At 27.2% G+C, this 18,282-nt stretch overlaps 1 protein-coding gene across 3 annotated transcripts in view; it reads left to right on the forward strand.

The window, feature by feature from the left end:
• LOC136092367 (E3 ubiquitin-protein ligase rnf213-alpha-like) overlaps positions 1-18,282 on the forward strand; it is a 237,700-nt gene that overhangs the window by 141,448 nt on the left and 77,970 nt on the right. For all 3 annotated transcript variants that reach the window (XM_065820440.1, XM_065820441.1, XM_065820442.1), the window contains 5 exons: positions 2,318-2,435; positions 5,430-5,668; positions 5,942-6,024; positions 9,024-9,157; positions 10,326-10,418. In XM_065820440.1, the coding sequence (XP_065676512.1) occupies positions 2,318-2,435; positions 5,430-5,668; positions 5,942-6,024; positions 9,024-9,157; positions 10,326-10,418 (667 nt within the window). The remainder of the gene's footprint in view (positions 1-2,317; positions 2,436-5,429; positions 5,669-5,941; positions 6,025-9,023; positions 9,158-10,325; positions 10,419-18,282) is intronic.

Here is an 18,282-nt window from a genome sequence, read left to right on the forward strand (position 1 = left end):
GCACTTATAGATGCAAAAATTATAACAAAGAATAATACATTGATGATTATTGATCACAGCAAGGTTAAAAGGGCCCAAGAGAAGTTAGCTATTGAATTAGCTAATAAATTTAATAAAGACCTTGAAAATAATGTGGTTTCCTGTATTTTTTTTGATGGCAGGAAAGATAATACAAAAGTATTAACAGAATTTGATGATACGCATTTTCCTGGTCTTCTCAAGGAAGAGCATTATTCTGTCGTTACTGAACCAGGTGGAAAATATCTATTTCATTTTGTTCCTGATAAGACTGATCACAGAAAACATGCTGAGGTAATTGCAGACCACTTGGTTAACTGGTTGATGGAAAGAAATTTAGGAACACAACTAAAAGCAATAGGAGGAGACAGCACTAATGTAAATACTGGTTGGGAAGGTGGTGTGATGCAATGGGTGGAAAGAAAATTGAGAAAGAGATTAGTATGGATTGTCTGTGATCTTCACACAAATGAGTTAGGTTTAAGACATTTAATTATAAGCTTAGACGGCCCAACAAAATGTGGAAATAAGTGGTCAGGAATACTGGGAAAGATGTTAAATTCAGCAACAAGTCTTGAAATTAATCCCAGATTTACAAAAATTGATATTGGGCCTGCATTAATAGTTCTTAGCCCTGAAGTTATAAATGGTTTAAGTACTGATCAAAGCTATGCTTACCGAATAACAAAAGCAATAAAGTCAGGTGATTTACCTCAGCAGTTAGCAATGCTAGAAATAGGACCTGTTTACCATAGCAGATAGCTCACTACGGCATTAAGATTTTGCAGGATATGGGTTTCTCAGCATGGCCTATATGGTATCAACTTTCAAAATCTTACATGGATTGTTGAATATATTGTAGGTGTTTATATTCCAAACTGGTTTAACATAAAAGTTAAATCATGTTGGGTTGAGGGACCAAGACATATTTTATACAAATTAGAACTCCTAGAAGCCAGAGGGAACCGGTTCTTGATATTGTAATGCCCACAATTAAAAGATCAGCTTGGTATGCACATTCAGAAGCTATTTTACAAGCTATGATATGCAGTGACAGTAAAGTAGAAAGAGGTCAAGCTGTGGAAATTATTCTTAAACTCCGTGAAAAATATCATGAGCAGTCTAATACTGGTGGTTATAGCCATAGACATCGAAGAACACCTGATATTAACATTGATGCTAAAAATCTTTTTAGTCTGATAGACTGGAGCAATAATATAACAGAACCACCTTTGACATGCAATTTTACATCTTCGGATATTAAAGACTTAATTGATAACCCCATGGTTGTTCCCCAATGGAATTCACATACACAATCAGTTGAGAGGTGTGTAAAGATGGTCACAGAAGCTGCAGGACATGTCCACACATCAGAAAGAAGAGAAGCTTACATAAGAGCCCAATTCATTAGCAGAGAGTTGATGTCTGCTAATAGGAGCAAGAAAGACATGATGGAACTTCTAAACTATAGTTAAAGTGATTTTTATTTTTTTATTTTTTGTTGAGCTCAAAAAATATATAACAATTTGTTGTTGTTTTAATATTTAATATATATGTTTATATTTAATGAACATTTAATATTAAATAGATTGCTTATTATTTTTATAATATAGTAGTGTTTTTTAATATTATTAGTTGTCATAACATAACAAATTATATTTTTAGAGACAAAAATATATAGCCTTTTTCTAAAATTATTTTATTTTATGAGGAAGCACATATTATAAGGATAACACAAATTATAGGGATATTTAACAATAGAGCACAAAACCACCCTAAGTGTAAGAAGCCCTAAAATGTATTTTGTAACACAATATTTTGGTTTTTATAAGGATATTGTTACATATTTTACACTATTTTAAGTCGAATTTTGTAATTTTTTTTGTTTAACCACAATAAATGGAATACTTAGAAATATTAAAAAGAAAACTGTTCGACTCTAGGCAGAAAAAAATAATTCAAAACAGCCAACCATTTTTTGGTGTGTGCTCACTGAGTAGTGAGTACAGAATAGCAATAAACAGTTAAACTAAAAATTTAAAAAAATGTAGCTAGCGCTAAAATTCAACAAAACGGAAGGTTATATTTCTTAATTATATATAAAATCCTAATATTTTTTCAATATAACTTTTTTTAAATCAATTTTTTTTTTAAATGACACACCCTAATTTATATATATATATATATATATATATATATATATATATATATATATATATATATATATATATATATATATATATATATATATCTGTATGTTTGTAATTAATACAAATAATGTTTTTGTTTAATATTTTAGATGTGTTATTCCAGTGATAATGATGGGAGAAACAGGTTGTGGTAAAACAAAATTGATTAAGTTTATGTGTGCTCTTCGCGCTGGAAAAAAAAGAATTCAAAATATGTTACTTGTTAAGGTAAATTTGACTCATATCTTAAAAAGTAAAGTTTGTGTAATCTACAAATGATCAATGTTCTTAATTATTGCTCTAATAATGAAACAATAATTATGGTATAACAACAATAATGGTATTTTATGTAAATATATATATATACATACACACACATATGTGTGTGTATGTGTATATATATATATTTACATAACTTTGGGTTGGTTGCCATATATAACGGACTTTGGGTTGGTTGCCAGAAAGCAAACAGATTGTTAATTTTAGTCGTCAGTTGACTTAAGTTGCTTGTTACTATTTTTATAAAAATTTTTGCATTCAGTGGATTTGTCCTAGGTTTTAGCCTCTTTTTTTTTAGGGCTAAGTGTAGACTAGAAATAATTTGCGTTAATAAAAGTAATAATGTAAACTATTGATAACATTCACTTTTCACGTAAGCACGTACTTTCAGATATGTGTAGATATATACTTTAAAAAGTACATAAGCACATACTTTTCATACGTTCAAGTACGTGCGGATATATACGTCTTTCTCTTGAATTGAGCAACAACAAAGTATTGACAAATATAAGAAAAACAATTTACAAATACTATAAAACTCTTTTCTTTGAATGTGTTGTAATTATTAAGATCTTTTTTGTAACAGGAGCTTATATTTTGAAAATATATTACAGTATTGCGTCGTAATTAAACTTAATTTTAAACCTCGCTGAAAATTATTTAAACTGATTTAACAAAAGTTATTTATTAAATCTAAATTTGGTATTTGAAAAAGATTATATTTCCGTATAATTTATTTCTTAAAACAATCTTGCACTTAAAATAACCTTTTGTTTGTTTATCACAATTTATTTTTTTATTTTAATTTTTATGTATTTAATGTAGTATTTTTAATAAAGATTATAAACAACTTACAGATAGATTTTATCAGTTATCAATAAGATATTTCAAAACTTAATTTATGTTCTTAAATGTAAATGATTAAGAGCAATTGTCTGAGAAATGTAGGCAAGATAAGCAAATTCTGAAAGTGATGTCTTCAAATTGTCCTCATTTTCAGATATTTTGTAAAAGACCATAAAAATAGGCCACTTATAAATTTTTTTTCCAAAACTCTTATTTATTTTGGAGATATTGGGTCCCAAAATTTGGCCCATTTTGAAAAAATTTTGCGCATGGAGTGCAATTGCTACTTTGAGGAGCAGTTTCAGCAACATTGATATGACAGAAACATTTCTTTTTAATTTTTTTATTAATATGGGTAGATTACTACAGTAAAAGTAAAAATTCAACATGGTTACATTTTTGGTTGTCTAGAAATCATGGTTCAAAATGACAAAGTTTGAAATTTTACCCTAACTTTGAGCTCTAATATCTCTTAAGGCCAATACATGCACGTAGTTTTCTTAGGTGTTTTTGAAAGACACTAAGGCATACATTGATTTTATGGAACAAAAATCATGTGCATCCGAGGATCTGGGAAGGAGTAACCTCCTAAAAATCACTTTTTGCATTCAATGCACTTTGAGAGATTACCCATAACAACCGTGGGCTTAGGTCTGCCTAATATATTTATGGTAAAATTTATAAGAAATGTACATGATAAAAAACAAGAAACGAAGTAAGAAACTTAATATATTCCGTTATAAATACAAGATGCGTTACATCTATTATATATGTGTATTAAAGTTGTTTATGATACATATATAATTTTTATAAATGCATGTTTAAACAGATATTAAAAAGGAATATTACTAAAAAGTATCAGAATTATATTCTTAAATATTCGAGGGTAAAAATGAGTTCCTAAAGCTTTCGTTTAAAAGAAAAGTAGTTACTTTAATAAATAAGATCATCAGTAAATTTTTTAAAATTATTTTATTCCATAAGAAGGTCCGCGATAACTAATACTAAATTTAAAAAGATTTGTTAATAAAAATGGGCTGCTTAAGAAAATATTATTGCGTAAAATGTCTTTATTTTTATCTTTTGATGAATACAAATTATGGAAAAAAATTAAGGTTGATATTGTTTCAGATTTAAACATGAAACAATAAATATTAAAAATTTTAAGTTCATATATATTAAAAACATTCATTTCAAATAATAGACGCTTGGCGTGAGTATGACGGTCTTTAAAATATATGTCGTACTACATGCTTCTGCTGATAACAAAGAGGCTTATATATTTTTAATTTATGCTCCCTTGTAGCAGCGGGCTATAAGATAGTCGATGTAGCACCACTTCCATGTAGCAGCAGGCTATAAGATAGTTGATGTAGCAACACTCCGCACATGATTTTCAGTAAAATAATATCTGGTCAATTAAATTTGCGTTTTCGCAGTTTTTTAAAAAGTTGGTAAATTCCAATTAAGTTAATGGTTTTAACTTTATGTCAACACGGAAATGTTGGATGAAAGTGAAAAGTAATTAAAAGTGACGTATTTGTTGTCAAAAGAATCATTTTTTACCTTCCATACTCTCAAATGCAACAATTATAGAATAGAAAAAATAGAACTATATATATATATATAAAAATAGAATTATATATATATATATATATTTAAACAACTTTAAAATGTATTCTACACAATAGAGTGCTCTATGTTCTTAAAAGAACAGAGCAATTATATATTAGTAGAAAATCACTTAACAAAATTTTTTTTTCATTTTACACTGTGTTTCATTAACAAAGATTCATCAGAAATTAATAAAACTTTAATTTATTCCAAAAATTAAATTACAGGAAGTCGTAAATGTCTTAACTACTGTAATTTTCACACATTTGTGGAATTTGCTGACACTTTTATATATATATATATATATATATACATATATATATATATATATATATATATATATATATATATATATATATATATATATATGTATGTATGTATGTATGTATGTATGTATGTATGTATATAAAATAAGTTATTTTATTTTGGAAAATTTTTTTGTGCTATTGAAGTTATAGTAATGTATTTTATTACAATAAAAAGGTTCATGGAGGTGTGACGCATCAAGACATACTTATAAGAATTGAGCAAGCAAAGCGTTTGGCAAAAGAAAACTATGAATATCACAAAATAAATACAGTTTTGTTTTTTGATGAAGCAAACACATCTGATGCGATTGGACTTATTAAAGAAATAATGGTAGATAAAAGAGCGGATGGTAAACCATTAGGATTAGCTGAATGTGGACTTGAAATAATTGCTGCATGCAATCCCTATAAGAAGTAAGTTAAATGTAGCAAGTTTTACTTTAGCAGAAATATGTTAAATATATTAAAAAATAGTAAATGATAAAAAAACACATATTATTTAATCATTATTATTTTTTTAAGACTTTATATCAGAATTTTTTTTCAATATATTTTAATTTAATTATTATATTGTAAATATTATTTTTATAAGAATTTTCAGATATTTATAAAAAAAATTTTTGCTTTAAATTTTTTGGTTCTTTGAAATCAAAGTTTAAAATAATTTTAAAACAATTTTTTTTCAAGGCATTCAGAAAATATGATAAAAAAATTGGAATCAGCTGGTTTGGGATATCATGTAAATTCCAAGTCTACTTATGAAAAAATTGGTATATATAGAGATTAATTTTTATATTTGGTAACTTTTTTAAAGTAATAAAATATTTTTTCTGACAGCTGAATACATACATACATATATATTTATTTATTTATATGTGCAATTCCACTTTGGAAAATGAAAAGAAGTTAAATTTCATTCTCTTTTTTGTCAAGTTTTAGCACATAAATATTGATGTAGACACATTAAAGTTTATTTTAAGTATATCTTAGTACCAAAATTGAATTGTTTATGTCATTTTTATGCTTCTGAAAGTTACGGTTTTTCTCCTTGTCGCATGATTAAAAAAGTATCACTTTAAAATGTTGTTTTACCTATGAATTTATTTGCATAATCCAAATTAATTTAATGTGAAAATAGAGCCAACATGTTCAACTGTTGTTTGAATTTTATTCTTTAAAAAATATATATATTTCAAGATAATAACTAAATAACCTTTATATATATATATATATATATATATATATATATATATATATACACATATATATATATGGATGATTTTTTGAAAGGCCTCTAGTGCTTAAAGTTTAATTAGTTATATAAATATAAAAATACTTTGTATTATTATTAGTGTAATTTTTGGAATTTAAAAATTTTTTTAATAATAAATATTTTGAGAAAAATAAATTTACTTTTGTTTCCTGAATTGACTATCTTTTACTTTATATTTTTAAAAATCATATTTCAAGTTTATATATATGTATATATCTTATACTGCTGATTTAGGTGAGTCTTACGTCATACTAAAATAGCCTGCTGCCAGGGGTTTTAGTACATACATCGACTGAAAATGGCATGAGGCAGCAATCTTTTCATTAATTATTCTTTGTTTTTTTCTTGTTTTTCTGAAAAAGTCATATGCATTAAGATAAGCAATAAAAGTGAATATAAATCACTATAGTAGAATTGTTATTTTTAATAACTGTCTCTCATATTTAAATATTATCTTTTAATTTTCTTGTTTCAAATTAACGGAGTTTAAAGTAGCATAAGTTACTGTTATATTTTACTGATTAAGTTATAATTTAAAGTTTAAGGTGCAGTTATACTGTAATGCGTTTTTTATATTCTATTCGAGATTTCTTGTTAAAATAATTTTTAGTTAAAGCTTGTATTATGTGTTACAACATATAAGGTGTTATAACAACATATAAATAGAAACATATAAATGGCTAATTTTTGCGAGTCTTAGAGTAAATTTGACAGTTAAGTTACTGTAGTAACTTTCCTGGTTGTTTTGATTTAGTTTGAAGGTAAGTTTATGTACTTTATCCAATCAGTATATCAAACTAAATTAAACTTTAAAATAATATTGGCTTCCACACAGAGGTTTAATTTAAATTCAAAAGCGCTTTAGTTTGAATAGAATTTTCACGCATGAGAGCAAAGGTCATACTTCTATTCAAAGTATAAATTTAGTATGACGTACCTTATGACCCCTAATAAAAACTCAAACAAAAACTTTAATTTTAAGAATGGCCAAAAAAAATGCTTAATTAGAAAAGAAAAAAAATTAACCATAAAAAACAAATTGCGAAAATATTTTTTTTAAGAAAAAACTAATTCTGAAAGTGTGAAAAAGCGTATCACGATTCGCGATCGTGATAAGCCTAATTCAAGCCCTGATATATATACATATTTATTTCAAGTTAAGGTTTTGGGTAAGTTGTTATTAAAATGTATTGAAAAACATAAGTTGTTGCTTTTGTATCAAAAAGAAAATAGTAGTAAATTTAATAATAATAATTGTTATATATATATATATATATATATATATATATATATATATATATATATATATATATATATATATATATATATATATATATATATATAACAAGTTAGTTAACAAGTTAAAATTAAATAGATTATACTTACTATTTACTTTATTAATATAATCTCCTCGCTTTAGATTTTTAACTTATAATTTTGTTTTAAAACTGCTAAATTTAAGAGTGATAATGAACCATGGGGTGTTTAAATATTTCGATCACCATTTAATCAATTATAATAGTATTTTATTTTAAACAAAAATATTTCCCTTTCAAATAATAAAGGGGTACTTTAAAAAGGTTGATTACAAACAAGCAAAAAATACATTAGCAAGTAGAAGCAAGAAAGTTCATTCAGGAAAAGTGGCCTAAATATTTTTCAAATAGTTTGTTAGCAAAAAAGTTTAAAGGAAAATTGTCATTTTTAAGATCAAATAATGGTGAGTAGATCATGAATCAGAAAGAAAGTTAAAAGAAAAACTGAGAAAGAGGTTTGAGGTAAAAAAGAGGTTTGCCAATTTTAAAATGTGATCAAAAAGCAATTATTGGCTTTGATACAAGTTATAAGTACTCTGTTCAGGATATTTAAAAAAAAAATGGCAATTTTAAGTCAATTTAAGAAGTGAAAAAGTCAGCAATTTTATACAATATTGAAAAAATTATGATTTTCATTTAAAACATAAAAATTTGATGGCAAGCCATCTGTTTTGTGGTTTCAAAGCCCGACTATTTTTCACAAATAGACACATGAACTTCAAAGTTTATGTAAAATATAAAAATTTTATTCATTACTCAAAATGATGATTTGCATGTTTTCTGGCCTGGTTTTATAATTATCCAAAAGCATAATAAAACAGCATCAATAACATAGCATGAAGTTTGTCCCAAAAAGTATGAAACCAAACTTACCACAACCTTTTCCAATTTAAAATTCTTTTGCAAATATTAAATATTTGCAAAAAATGAGCTGCGTAAGTATTGCAAAATTAAGATCAAATTTCACCAAATTTAGGGTGTTATATCGGGACATTTTTCAAAACTTCCCCAAAGGCAATGTTTTTTAAAGGTGTTGCTGTGTTTGGAGACAAAATTAGTTTAGTGATTTGCAAAATATTTCAAAAAACCTGTGGGTTTTATCATTCTAGACAGTCTTTAAATGTAAGTTAGTGCAGTGTAAAACTCACTATATCATATAAAATATTGCTTTAATATTTAGGTGATATCCCATTGAGACAGTTGGTTTATCGTGTACATCCTTTACCAACTAGCATGGTTCCACTTGTTTGGGATTTTGGTCAGTTGGATTCGGAGACTGAAGAAGCATATGCAAGACAAATAATCTCAAGATTTGTGAGAAAATTATTATGATATAAATTTTTATCCATTTTTGCAAATCTCGTTGTTGTATTATATAACCACATTTATATACTTGAATTTTTATCATTGTTAAATTTTAACATTGTTAACTGTTATATTTATATTCATTTAACATGTTAATTTATTATATTCAATGTTTATTCTTAATTTGTATTTTAAAGTTATTTAAATATTTTAAACTTCATTGAGGATTTTAAGTTTTATTGGTTTTTATCAGTTGATTCAAAAAATAATAATATAAGAAATAAAACTAAGAAAACTATATCTGGATATAAGAAGTTTCCTTTTGGAGATAAGAAGTCTGTATTAAAATGTAATTTGTTGCATAATTTTAAATTTTTTAACCCCTTAAGGACCAGGCCTGAGATATCTCGGGTCATGCTATATGGTCCAAAAAGACCGAACCCGAGATAACTCGGGTGGTCACTTATTTTTTGTTTCATTATGTATTAGCCCAAAATAATTCGTGAAAATAATCTTATATCAATATTATTATATTAAATGAACTAAGAATCAATCAAATTAATAATATTTAGATTTATAACAGACTTTTTTTTATTCTTAATATGTCAGTATCTAAGTTCTAAGCATAAAAAAAAATTGATTTTTTGGTGCATTTATTTGAAAAAATATCGGTCCTTAAGGGGTTAAACATATATGCCAAATAATACAGTTTCATTTTTTATTATCTAGTAATACAGTTTTCATTATTCATAGTTGCATTAAATTTATTGTTAATTCTAAAACATTAAATTTATTGTTAATTCAAAAACATTAAATTTATTGTTAATTCAAAAACATTAAATTTATTGTTAATGCACTTGATTTAAAAACATTTAGATTTGTTGCAAAAGTTTACAAAACATGTTTTTATTGAAAATTTTAAAACTGTTTAATAAAAGTTGCTAGAGCAAAAAATCATTTTATTAAATATTGTAAAATAACAATAAAAGGAAAAAAATAATGTAAAAAGTTAGATATAGGTTTGTTTTTTGTTTTTTTTTCCTGTTAAGTTATGTTTATTGAGTATGCAATTAATATGCAAGTAATTCTGCTTCATGAAAGCTTTAAGTTTTGAAATTTTTCAAGCTAATGAATCTTACAAAATGAATATACTATTGTGATTATTTCTTTTATGTAGGTAAATGAAGGAAAGCTACCAAATGATAATCTGTTTTTTGAGTTGATCGTTTGTGTACTTAAAGAATCTCAAGCATATATGAGAAGACAAAAGGTTTAATTTGATATGATTTATACAGGGTATACAATTAATTTCTGATTCCCCATATTTTGTATTACAACAAGTAGATGTATTATGTATTACAACAAGTGTATACAACAGTGAATGGTGATTATTAAAGGAAAAAGATCTGTTTACATAGCTGCCATGATTGATAAAGTATGCAGTTTGATTGGAAGATGGATTATATTGCATGTTATCAATAGGGAGTTCAACAATATCTAAACTGATTGACCAGGGAATTCACCAGACCTTAATTGCCTTGAGCATGTATGGACAAGACTTTAGAAAAGTGTTTTGAAAAATCTCACACCCCAAAACCGCCTACAATTCATCACAAGAGTTCAAAAAGAATGGGCTTCCATCACCCAGGAAGAATGCTATTCACTTATTAAAAGTTTTTGCGCCAGAATTTCAGAATAATGTTGATAAAAATGGTGGAATAACTCACTACTGATCAATAACATTGTTCTAAAGATTTTGTGAAAAAATGAATAAAAAATATTAACTAACAACTGAGTTTCAGTCATTTACAAATGAACACTAGAGGAGGTTGGGGGGGGAGCTCAGAAATTAATTGTACACTCTGTATATATATGCATATGTATATTATGAAAATGTATAGATATATTTGTAAATATAGGCCTTGTTATAAGATTTCATTGTGTAACGAAAATGCTTAACATTTTTAAATATGACTTAACTCACCATTGATATTTGATATATTGATATGTCAAATGTTTTCTGTACTCACTGTCAGTCAAATGTTTTGTATCACCTTTCAATACAAGTAAAACTGATTAATATTACTACTTTAATTTTTTAATACTAAATACTTTTTAATAATAAAAGAAAATGTAATAAAAAGTATCATCTAAGGAAATTGAACATTATTTTTCCTAATTTTTAATTTTTTTAAGTAATCCCCCAGTCCCATCTTTTAGCCGCATAAATTTTTGGCTTTTATTATTTTTTTTTTACCTATTTCTTGAATGAAAGTGGTAATTATGGGTGTACTGGAATGAAATTTTAAAATTTCAGCCAGAACCAGATTTGCCAGAATTATCAATAAAATTCAATCTGAATTTTTATTGATTATTCCAGCAAGAATTTATATTATTTTTTACCTTTAAGATTTAAGTGAAAACCTGCACCTCAGAATCGTGGCTATATAATATATAGTTTTATAACCTATAACAATATTTACTGTAATAGGCATCCTATATTTTTTAACTAATTAAAATTTAAGTAGCATTTAAAATAAGAATGTTTTCAGAGGCAGGCAACATTCTTGATGATAAAAGAGCTAGTTTGCTGCCCAAAACTGGAGAGAAACTCTTTTTCTACCACAATATTTCTAAACTTCAAAATAAAATTACATTGTGCTCGTGTAGAAGTTTTTATTTTTTATCTAAGTTTACTTGTAGTTCTTCATTACTCAATAAGACAATTATTTTATTATTTAATTTAAACCGTATCATGCTGCAGTCTATACTTTTAAAACTATTTAACAAGTGCCTATCAGAGTCTTCTTTTCCAGCCTGCTGGAAAGCGGCGTCTGTTATCCCTATTTTTCAAAATTCTGGAGACTATCTGACTCATCTAACTACCGTCCCGTTAGTTTTTTTCCTATCATAAGCAAGGTTTTTGAGTCTTTAATGAACAAATACTTAACTTCTAATCTTAAATCTAATAATGTACTTTCTGATCATCAATATGGATTTCGATCTTCTTGTTCTACAGCTGATTTGCTAACAGTAGTAACCGATAGCTAATTTGAAACCATATATCAAATCCATTGCAAAATTAGTATTTGCTAAGGTTGCATCTCTTTATCATGCTCGACACTTTCTTACTTCGGATTCTATTATTTATCTCTATAAATTTCAAATCTGTCTTTGTATGGAATACTGCTTCCATATCTGGGGCAGATCTTCCAATGATGCCATTTCTCTTTTAGACAAGGTGCAAAAACGCATTGTAAACTTAATTGGACCTACTTTTGCAGCCAACCTTCCACCATTATCATATCATTGTAATGTTGCTTTTCTTTCTCTTTTCTACAAATACTTTAATGAGAAGTGCTCTAAAGAGCTTGCGTCTCATTTGCTATCTACCAAAATTCGTTCTTGTGTTACTTGTCATTCAATTTAGTCTCATCCTTTTACTGTGACTGTTCCTAAGTGCTCCAAAAACGCTTAATTATCTTGTTTTTTTCCTCTAACAATCTTTTAAGTTGTCTGTCAATTGTTATAATATAAATCTTGCTCTATAAACTTCATCTTTTCTCTTCTAGTAACTTCCCACTCTAATAGTGGTTGCTTTCAGCCTTGTTGGATATAATATTGAAAAAAAACTTTAAAAAAATGTATGCAGTTTTTGTCACATGTTTTACAAAATAAAGGTAAAAAATAAATTCCAGCATTTCAGCCTGAACTAAAATTAACAAATCCTGGCCGGAATAGAATTCCCACACATCCCTAGTAGTAAAATTTTATTCCAGCATTGCTGCAAATGTTCCCAGAATTGTTTTTGATTGGTTGGCCATTTTTTTGTCTAGTTTATCCAATAAAAACTGGGTTGGATTACTATACAGTGAGTAAGGGGCTTAATTCATGTATGTTATTGTTTTGCACATTCATTTGATAAATTATAATTTTTACACTGTTTTAATGTGCTTAGGATTGTTGTCTTACTTAAAAATAAAGATATTTTGTTTTGAATGGTTTAATTTCTAGCAAGACTTCTATGTTGTGCTAAAAGCAACAACATAGAAGAACAAAAACTCTAATGCAAAATTCTATGAATAAATAGCTCTGATACAAAACAATCAGTTTTATTGTGGGTAAGGGAAGGATAAGAGGTTAAATTAAAAATGAATACTTAAAAACATTAAGTTTCTGCGCTCGGAAAGCCATGTACCTACTTACAATAGCTAATATACAAAAGTATGTTAATGAAATCCAAAATAACGGTTTTTCATTATCACAGACAAGATAATTGTTGCGATTAGAATCAGGTATAGTTTGTATATTAGTAGGGTGATAGATAAGCCAAATAGCAACAGTTGAAGTTTGTATGAATACAAGTAAAAAAGAAAAAAACACTTGAAATTTATTTTCTAAGTACTTGGAAACTTTTGTAAACCGTCCATTAAATACCCGAACCAATCTGTATGTTTTCACAACAACAAAAGCGAGAATTGTAGTAAATAAAAAACCAAATAATGACGATCTTAACATGCACAACATTGGAGTTGGTTTTTCGAAAAATAAAAATGAAAACAAAAACAAAAATTTAAGAGAAAACAACTGGATAAAAGACATTTCTCTGTTAGCACCTTTAACAATTGGTTTATTCCAATTAAATAAATAGAAAATAAACACAATTGTTGTAAAAAATACACCTAATAATGAACCAACAATAATTATTCCTGTTGTACTGTAAATTTTTAATCTGACTTCAGTCAAATTGTTACATTGAGTTTGGTTTAAATTTTCTAAAGTAGTAAGAGGGCACTTTTTACACTCATACTCATTTATTGATCTTGTAATATAACCTTTTTCACAGCGTGTTCAAAACCTACTTAAAAATCTTAATATTTTATGTTTGTATTTCTTTTCTTGTGCTACATAAGAAATAGATATTTTATAACATTTTTTTATGTTAGTAGCTTGTAATCTAAAGACTTATTTGCAAAACCGATTTGCATACATACATACATGCATGCATACATACATACATACATACATACATACATACATACATACATACATACATACATACATACCTACATACGAGGGTGTCCCAAAAAAATTAGTAATGTTATATTTTTTAATGGATACCCTCTTATTTAATTTGAATGGTCTCAAAACATTTAAAAATAAAGTTTTGTGTACTTTAACATGTATGTGCTTGCAGGGTTTGGCGTGACGGAAATCTTGCATTGCTTGCTTGTTATTACTTATTTATTTTATTAGTAAATGCATTACAATTTAGAGTAGTCAACATGTCAGTGGAGTTTTGAAGTTTTAAAAATGAGATATTTTTATTAGGAGACATAAAATATCAAGTCACCGGTTCAAAGCTTCCCTCTAATTGTCAAGTACTCGGAGTATTATATTATAATATAATAGTCTAGTATATTATAGTATTTGTAAAGTGAATTTAAGTGTCTATGAAATTGCAAGTCTTACTATTTAGGAGTGTATTATTTACTGGGAAAAGGCATGTGTATTGACTAAATCATTACCTAACTATCTGTGTTAAGAAACTAGTTTCATTATATCAATTTTGGAGAGATTTGCAAAAAATTGTTTGACATTACTCATGCCGATGCGCTTCAGCTAATTAAAATAAATGAAGATAGGATCTTTTTGGAGCACCAAAATGAACAATGTTGATCTGTTCACTTAGCTGGCTTGGGCAAAAAACTTACAAAAAAGAAGATAAAGCTCACCTTAGAAATTATTTTTAAGGAAAAATGACATTTTGCATTGTTAGCTCCATTGGCATCATCTTATGAACCACCACCAAAAAACTCTGAAAGACCATGCTGAAGCTATAAAAGTTAATTTTTAAAACAATATTTTGGATAGGGTAACTGTCCACTGATACAGCAAATTATTGCCAGCTCTAGATTCACAAAAATCAAAAGAAGAACCCTCTTTCAATAGTTATTTCATATGATGATAATAAAAAACTTATCACTGTGCTAAAATCAGACAGCTCATCAGTAAGCAAACAGGCAGAGGCAGTTTGAAATGTCATTATCAACTGAATTCTTGAGGACAGAGTAAAGATTCTCTGTTGTGATACTGCTTCAAATACAGGCCCTAATAATGGTGCATGTGTGCTTCTCGAATAAAAACTGGATAGAGAAATACTTATTTTTGCTTGCCTTCATCACGTCTATTAACTAGTATTAAAAAGTAAAAATTTGAAGCAAAAATCAGTCAAGTAACTAGAAGCCCGGACATTCTGTTGTTTAAAATGTTCTGAGAAAACTGGGAAAATGTTGATGCCAAAAAAAATACAAATCTGTACAGAATAGAGATAGCACTTTTACTTTATTTGATGTAAAAACGCAAATTACTTAGCGTAAATTGCTTTACATAACTCATATAAAAATATATAATTTATTTACATTTAAAAGTAATTCTTTTTTTCTTTACATAAATTATATAACGTGTAAAACTTAGTAACTTACGTTTTTTAAATGAGTAACTGTTACTTGAAAAAGTAATTTACTTTTACAAGTAAAAGTTATTTGCATTTTTACTTTTATGTGTAAAAGTAACTAATTAGCAAAAACAACTTACATAAAAGTAATTTAAAAAAAATTGTTATTTACAATTATAAATAAAAGTAATTTTTTTCTTTGAAATTTTATACTTTACTTTGTAAGTAAGTAAAATGTAAGTTATATTATTTACTTTCTCAAAGAACAGTCATTTCATGTTGATTTAACATAAATATTGAGATAGGTAGTGTATTCAAATGCATTGTCTGTTTGAGGGCACTTCTAGGTAATACTTCAGGTAATACTCTGATGTATGTGGGCAGTGTTTGTGGTGCGGCATCGAGAGAGGACTTTTTTTCATGTATATCATAAAGGGTAGTTCTATTATAATTAGAGGCAAATATAGTCAACATGGGGTATACCAGTAGTATAGAGACGGGCTCCCTGACGCATGAGTGCTAATAGGGGCTGCTAATTATCATTGATTTTTTAATTCTATTTTTTGTTGAGCAGAAATAGGTTAGTGGCCATAATGGAACTTTGGCGGGGAGGGGGAAAGGGGGCATAATTTCTAAGCTATGGGTAATACATGCATTTGTAAACCTTGACTAAGTCACTGTTCGTTAGAGCGCATTTTTTATCCAGTTTTTTTCTTTGTATTTGCCTTTTCAATCAAGTATTTTATTATGGTATTATGACCCAATATAACATTTTTGGATATCAACTGCTGAAACAGTTTTCAAAAAATTATAAGTCATTTAAACTATCTGATATAGTTTATATGATTAAAGGAGCGTTTATCAGATATAATCTTTTATTGCGTTTTATCATATATAATCCATTTAAAAAAAGATGGTAAAGAAAGCTGCTCAATCTTCTACTATAGGTTGTGGGTGCCCTAATAACCTCCTCTTTGTTGCGTTGGTATCTAGTCTGAAAGGTATTGATTTTTCAATACCTTTCAGACTAGATAGAGCTCCAAAACTTCCAGCACTTGTGAAAATTTATTAAAAGTACATCTTAAAATTGTTTTCAGAGCTAACTGGAGAACTCCACTTTTTTGAATCTTTTTTTTTTTTTTTTTTTTTTTTTACTTAATCCTATAGGCTTTACTTTGATTTTACTTTATCTTGACAGCATTTGTGTAGTCCCAATGAACATGCATGTTAAATTTGTTTTCTAGGCTAGGGGGGTCGCACCCTTATTTTTTTTTTTTAATATTTTGTTATTCTTTAAAGTTGGGGTCATTAACTTTTTACTGAAACAGAAGAAATATTGCATAATTAACAAAAGTTTTTAATAATTTTATTTTTTTAACAAATAAATATTATCCATGTAAGTTTAAATTAAACAAAATACAAAATTTAATATTAAACTCATATAAAGACTTTATGGTAACCAATAATATAATGATGTCTACTTGAGTAAACTTCGAGATGTAATAGGCTGGGTGAAAAAAGCAATTGCTTTTTACTCAGTAACTGGTCAGCTTTACATGAATAAAAATTTCAGCAGTTTTGCATAAGTTTTTATTCATGTAAAGCTGAGCAATTACTGAGTAAATTGCTCAACTTTACATGAATGAAAATTTGTGCTAAGCTGCTGAAGTTTTTATTCACGTAAAACTGACCAATTACTGAGTAAAAGCAATTGTTTTTTTTTATTCACCCAGCGTATTATTAATATAATTATGAAAAACCAATGATTTTGGTTTATAAATATACTTTTGGTAAATTAAACATACTTAAGTTCCAAACTTAAGTATGTTCTTATTTATATCATATTAGAATGTTTTGGAAAATGTTGAAACACCACCTTGGTGTAAACTTTATATAATCATAACCTTTGAATTTTGAGTTTTAAAACCTGGCAACTTAAATTTAGTGTCGACAAGTTTTAAAACCTGTCTACACTAAATTTAAGTCGACAGGTTTTCAAATTCCCCACATTTTAAGAAAATAAAAAATAAAAGTTACTAATTTGTTACCCTCATATTTGGGGTAGATGTGTTAAATGTTTTTGGGTATTTTTTTTCCACGTTATCTACATATAAATCGTTGCTTCGCTACAGCTCTGGTTATACGTATATTTCACAGTGGCATAGCAAAATATTTTTTATCAGTAGACATACGTGGCCAAGGCGCCCAATTTCTGTTTCTCTGGAACAATAACTTTTCTTAAAAAAAAAACATTTTAAGTATATCTTTGGGCTCCTAAATCTTGCTGCTCTAGGTTTAGTTGCTTGTGGGACCGTAAGTTTTGCTTATACTGGCCTTGCGGTAGCTAGGCCACTGATACTATGCAGATAAAGATATTTACATGAAAAGTTCCCATATAAAAGTACCGTACTTAACCTTGAATTGGCAAAAAATCTTTACAAAAATAAAACAATCCCCTAAAAAATTCAAGGCTTCTTAATCTTAAACCAAGACTTTTAGAGTCAAAGTATATTCTTGAGCAGGTGGACTTTTTTTGTATCAAAGTGGCAAAAAATCTTTACAAAAATAAAATGTTCCCCTAAAAAATTCGAGTCTCCTTAATCTTAAACCAAGACTTTTAGAGTCAAAAGATATTCTTTAGCAGGTCTTTAAAAAAATAAAGCATCACTCTAAAAAA

This window comes from Hydra vulgaris, chromosome 15 (assembly GCF_038396675.1).
Source record: "Hydra vulgaris chromosome 15, alternate assembly HydraT2T_AEP".
Classification (NCBI taxonomy): domain Eukaryota; kingdom Metazoa; phylum Cnidaria; class Hydrozoa; order Anthoathecata; family Hydridae; genus Hydra; species Hydra vulgaris.